The 19,297-nt window shown below is 43.4% G+C and overlaps 1 protein-coding gene across 2 annotated transcripts in view; it reads right to left on the bottom strand.

The window, feature by feature from the left end:
* The window catches only part of SHB (SH2 domain containing adaptor protein B), an 83,652-nt gene that overhangs the window by 27,487 nt on the left and 36,868 nt on the right, over positions 1–19,297 (bottom strand). For both annotated transcript variants that reach the window (XM_040580197.1, XM_040580198.1), the window contains exons 3-4: positions 15,303–15,518; positions 5,962–6,130 (exon numbers count right to left, since the gene is read on the bottom strand). In XM_040580197.1, coding sequence (XP_040436131.1) covers positions 5,962–6,130; positions 15,303–15,518 — 385 coding nt within the window. The remainder of the gene's footprint in view (positions 1–5,961; positions 6,131–15,302; positions 15,519–19,297) is intronic.

The following is a 19,297-nucleotide window of genomic DNA, read 5'->3' as shown; positions in this document are numbered from 1 at the left end:
TAAGATACCCTGGAAAACACAGGCACACCATGAAAATCTCAAGGCAAAATTTAAATATAGCCATACATGTTGACCTTTATCAGGATTGAAAGCACCCTGATTGAGATTTATAGAACATTCTTCCTGATTTCCCTTACTTTCTCAAAGGTCAGGTTTCAGCCACTAAGTGACCACAGCTCTGCTGAAGACACGACAGTTGCATCAATTATACAGCACGTATAACCAGTTATTACAGCTCATATATAATGCATAACACTACTCTGTTCTTGAATTGGTCAGAGGGAAACAAGAAGTCACCAGATCTTGTATACAAAGCTCGCAGGAATTCACATTCATTAAGACAACAGAAAAAGAACATGCTTTCTTCTTTTTGCTGTTACTGAGGAAATGGAACAAATTAATTCAATTCCCCGTGGTCCACAAGTTATTGAGTTCAGACTCTTTAATCACAAACAACTTACAGTATTTTCTTGATGTATTACCACACCTTGGTATTTCTGTCTGTTTGGGAAACTTCCTAACTTACCTATCCATTCGTCAACTTGCATACTTCCTTTCCTCTAGATCTTGTACTCCTTTTTACAAAAACAGATTCCATTTTAGTAGAGAAAGTTGGAATGGTTTGCCGTGTGCTGTGGAGAGGTCCTATGCTACTAAAACTTGAAGAGTTTGCACGATTATAAATAATCTAAGATACAAGAAATCTAAACTCTTCTGTTTTCTGACACATTATTGTTAACTGTGCATTCATTTCAGGTTTGATCCTGCATAATAAAGAACTAAAAAAAAATTAAAGTGATTAACACCTGAATAATTAAAAGAAGCAAAACTAGCTCTGCAGTTTTCAGTTATTATCAAGTTCAGTTATACATAACTGCAGTTATACTAAGAAAGCTACACAACATATTTTAATCAATATTTATATTAGAAATGTTTATATTAGAAATGTTTATAAGTATTTAATATATTTAATCAGAAGTTAATTAACAGATGCTTAGCTTTCTGTAGTACTTTAAATGTATTTTTGGATGGAATGGTGGGCAGGAACTACTCAAATCTAAGGACCAAATTTTATAGTCAAATTTATAGCCTTTTAGTCATGTAGCTAACAGTATCAATGAGTGATTTCACAATAGTAGTTGCTACTTCATCTGTTGAATATAAGTATACAACCCATCAATGAGCAGAGCTTTAAAAGTTAAGGCTTATTAGATGAAATGTGACACCACACATGATATTTTTCTCTGTTTCAAGATTAAGTTTCCAAATACTGCACATAAAAATAGAATGTCAAAGGAGAAGGAATTTCTGGAAACACCTTCTCTCAGACACAGTTGAAAGAGGGGATTCTCTCCTATTGAGTATCTGAAGTGCAAAAGAATTACTAATCCTCTCGGTACTGCTACCATTCAGGAAGAAAGTATTCTTACAAAGAGCACACTCTCATCTGTGCTAAATTATGCTGTCCCTCCCCTGTGAAAATAAATTCTGCATCTAACTTTGAATGACAGTGTCTGGAATGGGACTGCCTTCAGGGATTCAAGACAAAGCCTCTCATTTTACTGTGTGAATCAAATCCATTGGCTTCTCAGTACTCTCAAGTATCAGTATAACCTGTGTAAATTGCTCCACAAGATTTTTCGTTGTGTAACAAGTGATTCTGGCCCCTTCTCTGAGGGAAGATTGGAAGGGACCTTAAAGATCATCTGTTTCCAACCCCCTGCCATGGGCAGGAACAGCTTCCACTAGACCAGGTTGCTCAAAGCCACACGCAGCCTGGCCTCCAACACTCCCAGGGATGGGGCACCCACAACTTCACCGGGCAACCTGTGTCTCAACACCCTCACAGTAAAGAATTTCTCCCTAATATCTAATCTAAATCTACCCTCTTTCAGTGTAAAGCCATTACCCTTTGTCCTATTGTTATATGCCCTTGTAAAAGTCCCTCTCCAGCTTTCTTGTGGACCCCCTTTAGGTACTGGGGGTACTGCTACAAGGTCTCCCTGGAGCCTTCCCTTCTCCAGGCTGAACAACTCCTGTCTTCACAGGAGAGGTGCTGCAGCCCTCTGATCACCTCTGTGGCCCTCCTCTGGACTTGCTCCAATGGGTCCGTGTCCTTCTTATGTTGGGGCCTCCAGAGCTGAACGCAGTACTCCAGGTGAGGTCTTAGGAGAGAAGGGACAGAATCACCTCCTTCAACCTGCTGGTCATACTTGGTTTTATATAGCCCAGGATATGGCTGGCTTCTGGGCTGCAAGCATTTGTTGTCGCACCATGCTGAGCTTTTCTCCACCAGCGCCCCCGAGCCTTTCTTCCCAGGGCTGCTTTCAGTCCATTCTCCACCCCGCCTGTACTGATACCGGGGGTTACCCTGATACAGGTGCAGGACCTTGCACTTGGCCTTGTTGAAGAACTTTGTGGGGTTTGCATGGGCTCGCCTCTCAAGCCTATCAACATCCCTCTGGATGATGTCCCTTCCCTCCAGTGTGTCAACTGCACCACTCAGCTTGGTGTTGTCAGCAGACTTGCTGAAGGTGCATTCAGTCCCAGTGACCATGTCACCAACAAAGGTTTTACACACAAGCACAAGTCCCAGTACTGACCCCTGCAGTACAGCACTCATCACTCATGTTCACTTGAACATCAAGCTATTGACTGCAACTCTTTGAGTGCAACTATTCAGCCCATTCCTCATCCATCAAGTAGTCCATCTATCAAAACCATGTCTCCCCAGTTTAGAGAAAAGGATGTTGTGCCAGCCAGTGTTGTTCAGGACAGTGTCAAACACTTTCCACAAGTCCAGGTAGGTGACAACTGTTCCTCTTCCCTTATCCACCAACACTAACCCTGCTGTAGAAGGCTAGCACATCTGTTAGGCACTATTTACCCACTGTGAAGCCATGTTGGCTGTCACCAATCACCTCCTTATTTTCCATGTGCCTTAGCATAGTTTCCAGGAGAATCTGCTCCCTGACCTTGCTGAGCACAGAGGTGAGATGGACTGGCCTGTAATTTCCCAGGTCTTCCTGTCTTCTCTTTTTAAACATGAGAGTTATGTTTCCACTTTTTCACTGGACTGTCATGACTTCTCAAATATGATGGATAGTGGCTTAGCCACTTCATCAGCTAATTCCCTCAGAACCCACAGATGCATTCCATCAGGTCCCATGGACTTGTGCACCCTTCAGGTTCCTTAGATGGTCTCAAATCCGATCTTCTCCTGCACTAGGCAGTTCTTAATTCTCCTAGTCTCAGTCCTTGCTTTCTGTGACTTGGGCGGTGTGGCTGAAGCAATTGCCAGTGAAAACTGAGACAAAAATGCTGTTGAGTACCTCAGCCTTCTTCATGTCCCAGGTAGCCAGGTCTCCTGTTTCCTTCCAGAGAGGGCCCAGCATTCTCCCTAGTCTTCCTTTTATCACCAATGTACCTACAGAAGCTTTTCTTGTTGCCATTGACATCCCTGGCCATATTTCATTCTATCAGGATTTTATCCTTCCTAACCTTATCCCTGGCTACTCAGATAATTTCTTTGTATTCCTCCCAGGCTGCCTGTGCTTTCTTCTGCCCCCATAGGCTTCCTTTTTGTGTTTCATTTTGTCACGGAGCTCCTCGTTCTTCCATGCAGGCCTGCTGGTGTTTTTGCTTGACTTCCTCTATGCTGGGATGCATCACTCCTGAGCTTGGAGGAGGTGACCCTTGAATATTAATCAGTTTTCTTGGGCCCCTCTTCCCTCCAGGACTTCATCCCGTAGTACTCTACCAAGCATATCCCTGAAGAAGCCAAAATCTACTCTCCTGAAATCCAGGATATGAGCTTGGTATGCACCCTCCTTGCTGCCTTAAGGATCCTGAACTCCATTATTTCATGGTCACTGCAGCCAAGACTGCCCTTGAGCTTCATGTTTCCCAGCAGCACCTCCTTCTTGGTGAGAACAAGGTCCAGCATGGCACCTCTCCTCATTGGCTCCTCTAATCACTTGGAGAAGGAAGTTATAAACAACACATTCCAAGATCTTCCTGGATTGCTTATGTCCTGCTGTGTTGTCCCTCCAATAGATAGCCAGGTGGTTGAAGTCCCCCATAAGTGCCAGGGCTTGTGAATGTGAGGCTGCACTTATCTCTCTGTAAAAAGCCTCATCTGCTTGGTCTTCCTGGTCAGGTGGCCTGTAGCAAACCCCCACTATAATGTCACTTGTCCCTGCCCTGCTTTTAATTTTGACCCATAAGCTCTCAGCCAGCTCCTCATCCAACCCCAGGTGGAGCTCCATGCACTCCAGATGGGCATGGACACAGAGGGTGACACCTGTCCTTGTCTCCCCTACCTCTGCTTCCTAAACGGTTTGTATGCTCCCATTCCAGTCATAAGAGTCATCCCACCATGCCTCCATGCTGCCAATAAGATTGTAGCCCTACAGGCATGCACATCTCTCAACTCTTCTTGTTTAACCCCCACTACATGCATTTGCATACAGGCATTTAAGTTTATGCACGCACACCCACACCCACCTCCGAAGCTGACTTACTGGCTGGGGCAGCTGGAATTCCTTTGTGTTGCTCTTCAGGTACCTTCAATCCTTCTCAAAGCTCTCAGAATTTCCTGCTGGCATCAGCTTCAAGCTGGTAGTAGAGGGATGGATGGACTGAGACTCCCCTCTACTGGCAACTTCAGTTTAAAGGCCTCTTCACCAGCTTGGCAAGCCTATGACTGAAGATGCTCTTCCCCTTCTCCAACAGACAGGCCTCATCGCCCTCCAGCAGATCAGCTTTCTCAAAGCGAGTCCCACTGTCTAAGTAGCCAAACCCTTGGCTGTAGCACCAGTCCTGTAACCATTTGTTCATTCACCAGACCTGAATGGCTCTTTTAAACCCCTTTCCTTTGACCAGGAAGACTGATGAAATTACTCCCTGCGCTCCTGAGTCCCTCATCACTGCTCCCAGGGCTCTGTCAGCCTCATACAAGTCTGGTACCCCTCAACTGCTCCTGGTGGGATCACTGATGCCCACGTGAAACAGCAGCAGTGGGTAATAGTGGACTGGATGAGGCTTGGCAGCCTCTGTGACACCCCTGACGCGCCCCTGCTCAGCAGCACAGCTCTGGAGAGTGCGTTGGGTCAGCAGGTGGGCGCCTCCGCACCTCAGAGGAGAGTTGCCCACTGCTGTCACCCATCACCTGCCCGTGGCTGTGCTGGCTGTCACACGTGGAGCAGCCCGGGCCACCCGGCTCGGCTCCAGCGACTGCCGATGCAGCAGGTCTTTCCTCTTCAGCCTGCGGAGCGGTGAAGCGGTTCTGCCAGTGCACCTCGGGTTGCGGGGAAGCCCCTTCCTCCCGCCGGCATGCCGCGGCATTGCTGGCCCCCTCCCTCCCGCGCCTGCCGGTGGGCGAGTTTTCGGCGGTCTGGCCGCGGGCGGGGGGCCCGCTGCAGGCTCTGCTTGGCACCGGCCATCGCACTCCCCCTCGGCTCCCGGAGTTACGAGTCCTCTCCCCTTCCCACAGGCGATCCCCGCCCGGGCACGCCGCTCGCAGGCCGGCCCGGCCCTGCCCTGCGCCGGGGAAAGGCCCGGGCACGTCCCGCTGGCCGAGGCTGCGCCGCCGCCTCCCCCGCGCCGTTCCCTCTGGGCGGAGGCAGCGGCCGCCGCCGGGCTGCGAGGCGCAGACCCCCAGCCGCCGCCTGCGCTACCGGCCGGCGCCCCCCGCCGGGCCCGGTTTCCCCCGAGGGCCGTCGCCGGCCCCGCCCGCCGCCGTGCGAGCTGCCGGCCGCGCTCCCCGGCTCAAGGAACCGCCGTGCGCTGCGCTCCCCGCTCCGCTGCGGAACGCGCCTGCGCTGCAGCTGAAGGCCGGGGCGACGGGTAAGCACCCAGACGGGAATGCTGAGGAGGGGGAGTTGGACTGCAGGGTCTGGGGCACTTGCTCCTGTAAGTGGGAAGGGAAAGAACTAGAGAGCCATTACTGTGCTTACTTACATCTGCTTTTCCAGTTGAACAGTTGGATCTATTCTCTCTCCCAGGATCCCGCAAAACTCTGGGCTGCCATGTTTGATGGGTTTAAAGCCTCCTCCAGGTGCTCTTAACTGCCTGCGCTGGTCATTTGAGGGAGGAGATGCTTGGCGTTTCTCACTTCCATTAAACTGGGCTGCAAGATACACAATAATTACCTCTCCAAGCAAGCTTAAAAAGAAACGAATTGGCTTTAGCACTTAAGAGAGGTTTCATGCTTCCCAGGGGCACCCACTAGCATCAAGTAGTAGTAATTTATTTATTAAGATGTAGTGATTTATCTGCAAAGTTATATGTATCACGTAAAGGTGTTTCTAACTAGGCAAAATATGGTCCCTAAAACTTTTGCTTTTGCAGTAATAGATTACACAGTCTTCTAAACCTTAGCAAAATAAGCACTAGTTATTGTAACATTTGATACTTTCCTCCCCAAGAGATAATACTGAAACAAGTAACAGTAACAGAGATGGGCTTTCAGTCACATGCCGTAATTTCAGTAACAAGCAAGTGAGGAACATCAAGAATCCAGCTTGCCTCAGTTTATGTGTAATCATCCTAACAGTAATCTGGGTGCAAATCCGGACAGCTAACACACATCTATCCACATCAGAAACAGAGGCAAGCAGCACTGAATTCAAAGTGTATCCACTTACACAATGCTGGCATAGAGCTTTTGTCTTGAAACATTAGGGGTAGAAAACGAGGAAAAGGGAAAATGGCATTTGTTACTTTCTCACATTAACTACGTTATTCTAAGAAAAGCAATACAACTTATTTTGCAAAGCTGTAATTTCTTAAAGCACTGCAACATCTGTAGCAAAGCATCCTCATTCTACACCTACTACACTTACAGATTCTACATATCTATAATCTGAAAAAATTAAAGGACACAATATTGCCAGAAACAGTGAAAGGAGCTACCCACACAATATTCCTGACTCTCACTGCCTTCTTTGATGGTTTGCTTCTTCATCAAAAACTAACACTCGCAGCTGCAGATGGATTACTGTTTTAAAATCATCTAGGGGGATACCAGGTAGAAAAAATTTCACTATGTCAGGAGGTAAACATCACAATGCGCACAAACACAGAGCACAATCAGCTCCTCTGTGAGTTTCAACAGCAGTATCAGAGAAAAATGCCACAAGGACAGTCAGAGGGACTCCCTACAACAGCATGTTGTAGATCTCATGCATTTAAACCCCTACTTCTAACACACAGACACTTAGGCACGTTGCTGTTAATATTGTTTTGAGGCAATGCTAAACAACAGAGAGACCTGTAATGTTTAAAAAGGTAATGCATACAGAACAGAGATGTGTTGGGTGTGGAAAATGTTTTGCAGTGTTGTTGGTTGGTTTTTTTTTTTTTTTGGAGGGGAGGGTTATTTTTATATGCTTTCTTCATGGGGCTTAGGACACTTCCGAATTCCCCCTCTACTCAAGGAAAGGGGGCACAAATTATTGTAAAACTGGGCAAATGTATTCAACCATATTCTGAAATATGTATGGCAGAAATATGCTGGTTATTTCTTAAAATGGAAACTTAGATTTAACCTCATTAATATTCAGGATGTTATATATAATTATATTGTATTTCAGGATAATAAAAGCTGATTAGCATAACAAGGAGAAACATTGCATGTGTGTACTTGCCAGTGACATATATGAACAGCACTTATTTCAACTGTAAGAAAAACACCTGGATGTAATTTTGATAAACAAATTTTTACTTTAAAAGAGAAAAAAATGTAAGTATCTATAATGAAAAACAAGAAAGAATTTGAAAAACAGAGGATGTTAGTTAAACATTACAAATATTTAACAGGACATGGCCTTGGGAGAAGGAATAGACACCATAAATAAATCAAGCTAGGAAGTAACAAGATAAGCTCAAGGAGAACCAAACGGTTAATGAGACCAAACAGCAAATTACTTGAACTATACGTGAACTCTCATAACTAGCATACTAAAAGTTCCACCCTCAAGCAAAGAAAGCCCCCTACTAACAAAGCCTCCTCCCCACAGAACATGTGAGGTGAAAAAAAAAAAGAAAAAAGAATGCTTTACCTTTAAATGGAGACAGGGCTTGATAGAACCAATGACAATTGAGTGTGACTGAACGTAAGTGTAAACAATTGTACACACTGTATAAAATGTTCTACCATGTGTTAAGAGGGGTGCTTGGTTTGTGGATTTGCCACCCAGCATCCATATCTGCGCAGATGTGCAATAAATAAATATTTTGACTCTGTGTGTGGATCAGCTTTTGCACACTGGGTCAAGAATGCAGATTTGAGATAAGAATTTGGGAACTCTGAAAACTGGCAACCTTAACATCTGTTTCTGACCAAGTAACATCTGTCAGACACCAAAAATTCAGTTCACAAAATATATGAAACTCTGTTGTGATTGTAAACAGCAGTAGCTTCACAATACGATGGTTAGAAGTAGGATCTGTTGTCCAAAAATAGCACAAAATTAAATTTCAGATGCTTTTGAATGTTGCCTTGGCCTGAAAAGCTCTGAATTGTCTCTGGACTCCTGCCTCTTTTTTTGTTTGTTTGTTTGGGTTTTTTTGTTTTTTTGTTAAATTGGCAGGCAGAAGCAGTCTGAAAGGGATATCCAGATAGATTGAACTGGTAAGTGTGATATCCAGTCAGGCACCAACCCACACATGCAATGTTGTTCCCAGGACTGAGTTTTGATTGCTGTAAGTCATATCTTAACTAAAGCTGTAGTATATATAGTGAAGGTTCAGAAGCTCTATTCCATGCAGCTGGGAGCATAAAGTTTTTTATTACTATGTTACCTGTGTTTACATAGCCATTACAGTTATGGATGCGATGATGCATACCTGACCCTTCCTCACTCTGTGTAACCTCTCTTCCTCTGCCCTGTAGCTGGTGCTATACCCAGCTTTAATTCCCCCAGGGTCCTATGCACCAGCTTTCTGTGCAACACCAGCTGCAGTCACAGACGTGACCAGGTTTGGCATCCTCCTTCAAGTACACATCCTCCTGCAAGAAGTCTATGACCTGTGCTGAGAACCACTTCCTCTTCGGAACAGAGGCCCGCTTATTTTGTAAAGCAATACTAAGATCTCTACACGCATTTGCTTTACCCAAAGGTTTGCTATCCGCACATGACAGCCTGGAAAGGCTTGATTTCTCACACACTCACATGGGAGCTAGTGTCAGCCTGACATTCCCGAATGGGCTCTCCAGTGTTGCTATCTCCTTTTACAGCCAGACTTAGGTATCAGAAACCTACTTTGTTCCCGTTACTTTGCCAATCTCAGCCCTTCTGGGCAAGCCAGTTTGCCCAGCTCCAGCAGCAGGCCTAACAAGACCTGCTTGGTTCCCACAAAAGCCATCAAAAATACATTTCAGCCTCCAATGAAACAAAACCAATTTTGTTTGTGAAAGAACTCAAGATGCAGACAGTCAAAATGGTGCACTCCAGCTCTGCTAGACAAGTCCCTGAGGAAGGCTAGGCACAGCTTGCTCCACAATGTCAGCATGACAGCAACCCCAGCCCTATGCTTAGGAGCCACAGTGCAGACACGTTCCCCTCAACCTGAGTAGACTTCATAGCTTGTGCACAATTTCAGTCTGGCACATCTCAGTTTCCAAGTTGGAGATAAACAGGGTTTATCAATGCTTCAGCAATGAATCTTAAAATCATGGCAGAGGAAAAAAACGTTTTCTCAAAAGATTTGCACAAGTAATTAACTTCATTATAATTCTAGTGTTGCTTGCCATTTTGGTTTGTTTACTAGGTCTAGCACCTGACAAATAAAAAATATTTGCTGCATAAGCCTCTTTGTGTCTGCAGATCACAAATGTTTGTTGTTCCCTTCAGATGAACTTCTCAAAATAGGAACATTTTAGCAGAGGGTCTTTTCTGGTTCACCACAACTCCAAGTAGTTGAGGGATGGTAGTTGTGGGTCTGTAAAGTGGGACTTGCCCATTGCTAGAATTTCTAATACCACTTAGACCAACATTGTGCTCTTAAGAGAAATCCACTTCAGCTAAGAACTAAAAATAAAGCTCACCTGGTCTAGCTACATTAGCTAGATACATTATGGAACCACAGTATACACTAAGTCAGAAAAACGCACACCTCAGCAGAAGGTTAATACTTCTCCACTGCAAACTTCCCACTGTTTCAAACTTAGAATTTGGACCTCCTTCCTTATTTTAAACACTTAAAATTCCTGAGAGTTAGGTTAAGTATAGACACATCAGATGAGACAGCAGCTTGAATCTATGCTTGCAGCCAAACCTTACATACTAGTTTGTAACAAATAACCAGGTACCTCAGACGTACTAAGTTACAATGAATGACAGATGCAATCACAAAATCTAATTTACCTCAAGAAAATATTTGTTCTTTTAGCATTTAAAAGAGAACTCTGCATGCTGAACCCGTAAGGAGTTCAAACATATCATAATACTTCTTATTTAAACTTGTTTTTAGTCTATTACTTTTGTAAAGCAATATTTTAATTTAGTGTGCTGTCATAAGTATTAACTGTATAATGCTTAGAATAATATTTACACATAGGCAAATCATAAAATGTCATATTGGATGGATTGTGCTTTATTAATTTACAGTTACATATAGACAAACAAAACTACAGATGAAGAAAAAAATTAGATAAAACTAAGATTACGGTTTTTTAAATAATCACTCAAAAAACCCTATAGCTATTTCAGAGTTTACCTGACAAAGAGCAAAAAAGTGGGAATGAAGATGATTACAGAGCTCCAAGTCTTGAGCTCAATAATGAGTTGTGCAAAAAAAGGTATGCAGTAGAAATGCAGCAAGGTAGCTTGCATATGCAGCTTTATTCTCTGGATCCAATGAATTACGAATCAGCCATTTCATATCATATGCACGATACATGAAGAATAAGATCTAAGTTTTCCATATGCACTCATATGACTCCTAAGACAATAACTTCTAAGACTAATAATCCCATTTCTGTGGCTGCTGTATTATTAGTTCAGAAATCTGTAAAGTGTTACCTCACTGAACACAGACTGGTACTGGTCCCACAGCTTGTATCTCAGTGTTGCTGAACAATGAAGTTTCTCGTTTAGATATTTTGCATATTTTGAAAGAAAAACTACTTCCGGGTGGCACATAATCACTAACCTTGTGTGGGAAGCTCACAATAACTCTGATATTACTCTTAGCTTTTGGAAAATTATCAAAACTGCTATGTAAGGAAATACTCAACTCAGATTCCCTATGATGCACTAAGCCACAGAAATAAGCTGCAGAGAGATTAAAAGCCCTAAAGTATTCCACCTTTGAAGATCTAAGTGTCACCTGCTCAAGTATTTGTTTCTGCCTGCTCTTTTACGCAGTCCAAGGGCTTTACTTACCCTCTCACCTTCAAACAAAATATTCTTTGCTCAAAAGTAGCTCTAATCCCAAGCTGCCCAAGAACACAAGCAAGAATAGCTAAACACACCTCTGGCCAAGCAAACACTGGGCAGGTTAGCAAAAAAATAACTGGAAGTCTTTCAGCTAACACAGCCAGCAAGAATTAACTGTTTAGCTTCCTTGCAGGAGCTCTTCAACAGCAACCTGTAATCATTGTAGCCCAGACATTCCCATGGCATGTGGCCTAGCCCAGAGGGCTATAAGGATGGGGATGAGTGAGGAAGCACATCAACCTCCCTTGAGGGCAAAAATGCACCCACAGCTAATAGGAGAGAGTCTTGGGTGATAGAGAGCAGGTGTTCGAAGGTGAGAGAAGTCCCAAAGAGATATAAGAAGGTAACAGAGTGGCAGCTGGCGTCAGGTAGAAGGATGAATGAGAAAATCTAGACATAGAAGCAGTTCTGTAGGACAAAAGGAGGGGAAAAAGTAGACTACATAAGAAGGACAGATGGGCAAGAAAGACATGGTGGCAGGGGCGAAACAGTGGAAACCCCTCCAGAATGGAGAATAGAGAAACTCCCTGGAAAGAACGCAGAAGGCAGCCTAAGACCCGCTGCGTTCTGCTCTGCGGAGCCCCTGCATGTGCTGCGGGTAGCTTGTGGATCCTTTCGGGTAGCCAATACCCTACTACAACAGATTTGCTGTGGACCACACTGCTGTGTAGTAAGCCTCACCGGTCACAAGATGGAGGCTGCACATAGGCTGTAGGGAAAGGTAACACTACTGCCACCACAGGGACACATTAAAAGACGAAATACGTACTGAACTGGGGCAGACATCAATGCCATAGCACAAAGCCAAAGCAGAATGCTTTACACACGTGCCAGACTGATATTCAGCACCTGCAAAACAGCCATTGTGGCACTGGAAAACTAGTGATAGATGTCTCCATTAATTAGCCTATCTTGACATGCAATAGATATCCCAAACCATAGCCAGGATCTCACAGCCAGGCAATCTCCCAGCACAAGTCTTCCAAACATTTTAATTGGTCCAGCAAAAGGGATGAGTCAGCTTAGGCAAGCCTGAATCAAAGCCTGTTTCCATGAGGCAGAGCTCAGCAACAGAACTGTTTATCCTGCTAGAAACCACACAAGCAGGTTAGACTTTTGTGTTGGAGTTCATGCTCTTTAGGGAAATAAACTATTTTACCTACACAACATCCAGCAGAACCGGATCCTGGTTTAGATCCAGCCTCAAAAGAGCTATCAGCATATGCTTAATGGAAAAGTGACTAAGCCTGGAAGTCTGCAAGATTGTTAACAGCTCACATGCCAGAGCAAATCATAATCATAGGAAGTAGAAATCAGTTTTCTCTAACCTCCTCTTCTGTTCCATAAGAGCCCAACAAGAGGAAAGGGGATGCTGAGCAAGAAGGGGTTTTTTAAGCAGCTATTTCAGGTTTATCCATGTGTCTTTTGCTCCCACTCACATTTCACAGGATGGATACTGCAGACATCAGCTTGACTTGGAAACAAACTCAAATCAACTACAACCTGAAGATATAAGAACGAGTGAAGCACAGAGGTGATATCACTCTCACAACACATTGCCACTGCTCTCACTGTGCTAGAAAATAAACACATTTAGTTTGCCCATGTCCACCTACCTATTAGGTGATCAGGTCAGAAACACCCAAGAAGGGTATTGTCACAACAAACTCTGTTTACAGAACAGTAGCCCTGCATAGCTGTGGAGAGAAGTCACTTCTTATTTCTGTAATGTGGCAATATCATGGCACACAGAATTGCAAAATCAGAATAATTCAGGTGGAAATGGTCGGTGGGAGGTGTCTAGTCAGTCCAACTGGCTCAAGGCAGGGACTGCTATGTGATCAGATCAGATTGCTCAGAACTTTATCCAGTCATCCCTTTACACAGGATGAAAAAAAATAATCTAAAGATGGATGTCATAGCACCATCAAAGGTAGCTGGCTGCAACAAGGCTTTTACCATCCCATGCCAGGTTAACTTCAATACGTAGTTCCCACACCTTGCCCTGGCACAGCCACCAATCGCCCACAAGTTTTCAAAAGTTCATCTACTGTCCATGCTGTTTCTTCAGCCTCTTCAGGCCAGTCCACCCTGCTTCTTGTCTCTGCTGCGTCCCTTCCATGTCTCTCCTACATCTCGGGCACTCTCTTTCCTCCCTCTGCTTCTTCCAGGTCTCTCTTCATTTCAAGCTCCTCTTCATACGGTCCTTAAAGCTATTTAACCCCTCATCAGGAACCAGATACAGCTGTACACTATCCATGTCAGCCAACACACCGTCCCTAAAGCAAGCCTAGCTGTATATTATCAATGTTAATTAACCCACCTTCATTCCTCTACAATTCTTCTACAGATGGACACTGCAAGAGCCCCCGGACAGTTGGTTCCAATGCATAACTATCCTTGCAGAGGAAAAAGGTTTTCCCCAGACCAAGACAGAATCACTCCTGATTTAACTTATATCTCATCTTCCCATCACATACCTGCTCATTCGTGAAGAACCTGGCTCCACCATCTTGAAGATCTCATAGGCAACGGAAACTTGCTATTACATTACTCTAAAGCTTTCTAGCTTTCTCTTCTCCAGGCTAAGCAAGCCCAGTTCTCTCAGTTGTCTCCTCATCAGTCATTCCTGCAGTTTCCTGTCATTTTGATGATGCTCTGCTGACTTCAGTGTTTATCAACATCCTTCTTGCATCAGAATACTGGACACAGCATTACACATGTTGTCCAACATACGTAAAGTAAAGAGGAACAGTCACTCTGCTTGATCTACTGGCTGTGCTCCTATTCACACAGGCAAGGATGTCGCTAGCCTTCATCAGTGCTGGGCAACGCTGCTAGCCACATTTAGTCCATTTTCCCCTTAAGCCCCTTCCATCAAAGCTGTAACCCAGTAAGCCAACCAGTCCTTGGTCCATATCATTGCATGGGGTTTGATCTTGTCCTGGTTGGATTCTGTCAGCTTCTTGTGAGCCCATTTCTCCAGCCTGTTCAGGTGTCTCTGAATGGCAGCTCTGCACTGCCCACCAGCTCCCTCACCCATCTGCCCCCTGCCACTTGATATCATTCCAGACTTCACAAGGTGCATTTCCTCTCCTCCTTCTCTGCCTTACTGATAAGGATGCTGAACAGCAAGGGTTCAAGAACAAATCCCCTGAGAAATCACACAGTTCCCCCTTCAGAATCACAGCCTGACTGAATGAAGCCCTGCTCAGCCATTTCCACAAAGCAACAGAAAGGAATAAAAAGAGTGGTGTAACCAACACCAAGCACAGACATTCAGAGACAGAAAAGAGTTTGTGTCGAATCTCCCTGACTGACAGGACAAAGATCCCTGACTTTCTGATGTGGGAGAAATTCAGCAGTTCAAAAGGATTACTCCAAGAACAAGTTCTACATATCCATAGAAATGTGTTCAATTATAATGCAAATACTCCACTCATTACCGAGTAGAAGCATGTTACTTCATGCATGTTACATAGATACTTTTTTTCCTTCACCTGTAAGAATTGCCCCACAATTTAAGGACCTTGCAATGCAACACCCTCATCATAAAGCCACTCAACACAGCCTACATCTCATACATTAAAACGGGGGTAGAGGCAAGGAGTGGGAAGAAGATAAGTTTTGCTAACATGAACTCAGTGCTGAGATGGGTGACAACAGGTCAGCTGAAGCACCAAAAAAATTCCCCATTTCTGCAGGAGGTAAAGTTTTGAGACTACCCACATTTGCTTTTCAGAGATTTATCAACCCCACACATACCCCAAAGAGCTGAAATACTTGAGTTCTCCTAAAGGCAAGTACATATACTATGCTGTGAGAGAGAATTTCCTGATTGGGATCTAGGAATCGTACCTGCTAGAGCTGGGATGGTGACTTTGTTCCACTCCCATGGCTGATCATACTCATCTGCAGGCCTGTCATCATCCTGTGGCAATTTGCTTTCTCGTAAATGGTGACTCACCACGCTTTCAGAATCAGATTCCACAGCACTGCCTTCTGGTTCGTAGGGTATGTCATAGAGCTGCATGTTTTTCTGATGGGACTTCACGCCTTCCTGCTTCGCAAACTCTGTTGGCAAGAGAGAAAATTGCTTCAGTATCACTACTAACCATGCCTTATTATAGTCAATAGTTTTAGAGCAGTCAGCTTCCAACCATTCCTTAATAGACACATAATTATGCGGATGGCAAGCTTGTACAAGACGTCTAAATTCTACCTCTACATTTGGTAATTGACTAGAAGCAAAAGTTTGCTCCAGCTGACAACCACAGTGCAACCTCATGTCTCCACCAACATTCCCCATCTTGTGCTGAGCCAGACTACAGGAAACACAATCCCTGTCAGCCTGTATAAAGCACACTTACAAGTAACTGCACATAAATCCCCAAGAATGCTGAAACTTGTGCATGCAGTTAACTCTTAAAGAGGAGCTCATTCAGAAGTGCAATCTGAAGATACAAAGATCACAAAAAATATATATCCTACAGTATAATTACATATGCTGATAAAAAAATTATCTGGAGTTACCTCTACAGAATATCAGTAGAAAATGAGCTACAACTGCAGAAAGAACACCAAATAAAAGCATTGGCAACTAAAGTTTAGCTCACATTCTACTGAGGAAAATTTTCTTTAACTTAACACTGAACTTACCAAACAGTAACTATGTTGAAGCTTCACAGAAAGAAACAGTGTACTGCTCTCCTGAATACAGCAAACAAACCAAAACCTAGGCTTTGTTAGAAGAAAGACAGCTAGCAAATCAAGAGCAAGCTGCCTTCACCCTTGGCGCCAGTGAGGCACCCTCCCAGTAGGTGGGTCCTACTGTGTCCAGTCTGCATGCTCTCTGCCAAGGAATGTGCAAGGAGTGAGCTAGTTCGTAAAATCAGAAAGGAGACAGTGCAGAGCTACCAAGATAGCAGGCTCCTTGGGCCTATGGTTTTAGTTAGTCTGATGAGGGAAAGACCAGGGGGGGTGTAATAGCAGCTCCCAGCTGCCTGAAGAGGGGTCAGAGTGAAACGCTTCTTGGGCAGTGTCAGAAGGTGCAATAAAGAGAAAGACATAAGAGGTAGCTTGAGACATCCAAGTGCGACACTGGGGGAAAATTCTTTCCATGATGTGTAGTGCAGCCCTACAATAGGTCACCAGATAGGTTGTGGGAGGTGGCTCCGTTCTTCAGAGTTTGAAGAGCCTTGGCTGATAAAGCCAGGGTCACTCCATTTACTGATACCAAAGTGGATGGAGTGCGTGATAGATCAGATAGCTGTGTTGCCATTCAGGAGAACCTGGAGATGCTGGAAAATTGCAAACTAACTGGCTGGAAAGCAACTCAGCAGAGAAGGACTCTGGGGTCCTGATTAACAGCAAGTTGAACACGAGTCAGCATTGCACCCTCACGGTAAAGAGGGCCAATACTAACCTGGACTGCATTAGGAGGAGTATTGAAAGCAGGTCAAGGGAGGTGGTTCTTCCCCTGTACTCAGCACTGGTGAGGCCACATCTGGACTGCTAGGTCCATGTCTTACCTCCCCAGCACAAGACACACATAGATGTACTGGAGCAAGTCCAGCAAAGGGGCATGAAGCTGATAATGGGACTGGAGCATTTTTCAGATGAGAAGAAGCTGAGAGAGCTGGGACTGGTCAACCTGGAGAAGATAAGTATCAGGGGGAACCTTATTCCAGCATATAAATACCTGATGGAAGAGACTGAAGATGGAGCCAGACTTTTCTTGGTAGCGCCCAGTGACAGGACAAGAGGCAATAGGCACAAATCAAAACACATGAAATTCTATCTAAACACATGAAATTCTATCTGAACACAAGAAAACACATTTTTACTGTGATAATGGTCAAACATTGAAACAGCTTGCCCGGAAAGGCTGTGAAGTCTCCATCTGCAGAGATACTCAAGACCTGACTGGACACAGTCATGGACAAACTGTTCTAGTTCACCCTGCTTGCTTGAACAGGGTTTTTTATTACATGATATCAAGAGGTCCTTCCTAACCTCAGCCATTCAGTGATTATCTTGACCACCACAAGGACAAAATTCCATTAACTGTAGCAAACTGAGAAGTTACTTAAAATAAACAAAAAACCCCAACCAAAAAATCTCAGGGATAAGGGAGAGAACTTCTTAACCTACAAATGAAGTAAAGATTTAGAGCAGTTCCCTCCATCATTATAAGAAAAGTGATTAATCAATTCATCTATCAGCAAGAACATTATACTGAAGTAATTGCTCAAAACTATTTCAAAAGTACTATGAAATGTCTACAGTGTGACTGTGTCCTTATTGTTTGGAAAAAAAAATGTGTTTATATATTACAAATACAGTAAACTTGAAGAAACATACACCAAAACCAACGATGTAAATACAAACAAGGTAGGTCACAATAATTCTTAGTTATGAATGATAATCACTTTACTACTTTTCTATACAAGCAAAACCTAGAAAAGGATATCTTAAAGGGCAGCTTATTTGAAAAAAGTGTTTAAACCTTTCCAATTAAAACACAGACTCCATCAGCTACCTTTTGAAAAGGATTTTGCTTAACGAAAGATGCTGTATTGAGAAAAACTTGTATTAGAAAGACTACACAGCTGGTAGTCTTTCTCCTGGATCAAAAAGATAAACAGCTTATTCCTCCTAAAGTCAGAAATATGGTCTGCCTTTCAGTACTGTAAAGCCAGCCATTACTATAACAGGAAGCGTGCATTTCTGATGAACAGAAGCCATGATTTTACCGAATCAAAGACTTTAAAAAACCCTACAAAAACCCAACCAAAAAACTAACAAAAAAAAAGCCCAACCAAAACAACCCACCACCCAGAAAAAAAGCACAAAACCACAAGCCCAAAATACACATACCAAATCAAACAATTCCTTTTAAGTGTCAAACACGGCTACACCGCTGGCTTCTGGTGTGCCATTATATTTCTATACAGGTATCCATGATAATTTTTTTTATTTTTTTTTTTTTTTACTTACTGTACCAGAGCATCAGACCACACTGAAAAGATTACCTGTAAATAGAAGGTGGCATGCTACAGATATATGGTTCATGCTCACGGATGACAACTAGAAAAATTACAAATATTTGATCCTAAAGCAGAACAGTTTCTCTAGGAAAAACTAAAACCAAGGGAGAGTGCAGAAATGAAAGAAGGAGAATATATATACGTGCATACATAAAAATATATGCATGTATACACATACACACATGCTTATGTGCAGCCTCTTTTATAAAGATTCCTACAAATTTGCTTGGGAGTCCATCTTTTAATTAATATATTGGAAGAGTATTCATAAAGAAAAGTAATTTTAGTAAAAGTTAAATGAGAAGCAGTTCCTTTCAGTAACAGACAGCAAAGCTGAATCTGTAACACAATAAGTATTAGCATTATACACACTGATAGCTCAGTGCAGACTTGATATTTAAGAATTAAGTAGTTGAAGACAGTAGAACATTTGTGATTAAGCATTTGTCATGGCTCTCACGCAATCTCTAATAATGACAGCTTTAAGTGCCAAGATAGTTACTGGAATGACCAGGAAGTCCAAAACTGTGCTAATTTCACTTTTTTTGTCTGTTTTTTTTCAGGAACACTAATTTTGTCCTTTGAACTTTTAGTGCTGATAAAGAAAATTACATTTTTATAGAATTACGCTCTTTGAGATAATTGGCTACTAGAAGAAGAAACAACTGAAGTTTTGAAAAACTTATTTCACTAGCAGGCTGGAAGACCCCCACAAATGATTCTTATCCTTGCAAGTTAGCAGTTATCACAGAATTAGGCTCCAGGAGTCTGGACTCCTGTGTAAATTAATCTGATCAGCAAAGT

Source organism: Falco naumanni, chromosome Z (genome assembly GCF_017639655.2).
Source record: "Falco naumanni isolate bFalNau1 chromosome Z, bFalNau1.pat, whole genome shotgun sequence".
NCBI lineage: Eukaryota > Metazoa > Chordata > Aves > Falconiformes > Falconidae > Falco > Falco naumanni.
The sequence above is the reverse complement of the archived record's forward strand: the minus strand, read 5'-3'. Positions and strand labels throughout refer to the sequence as shown.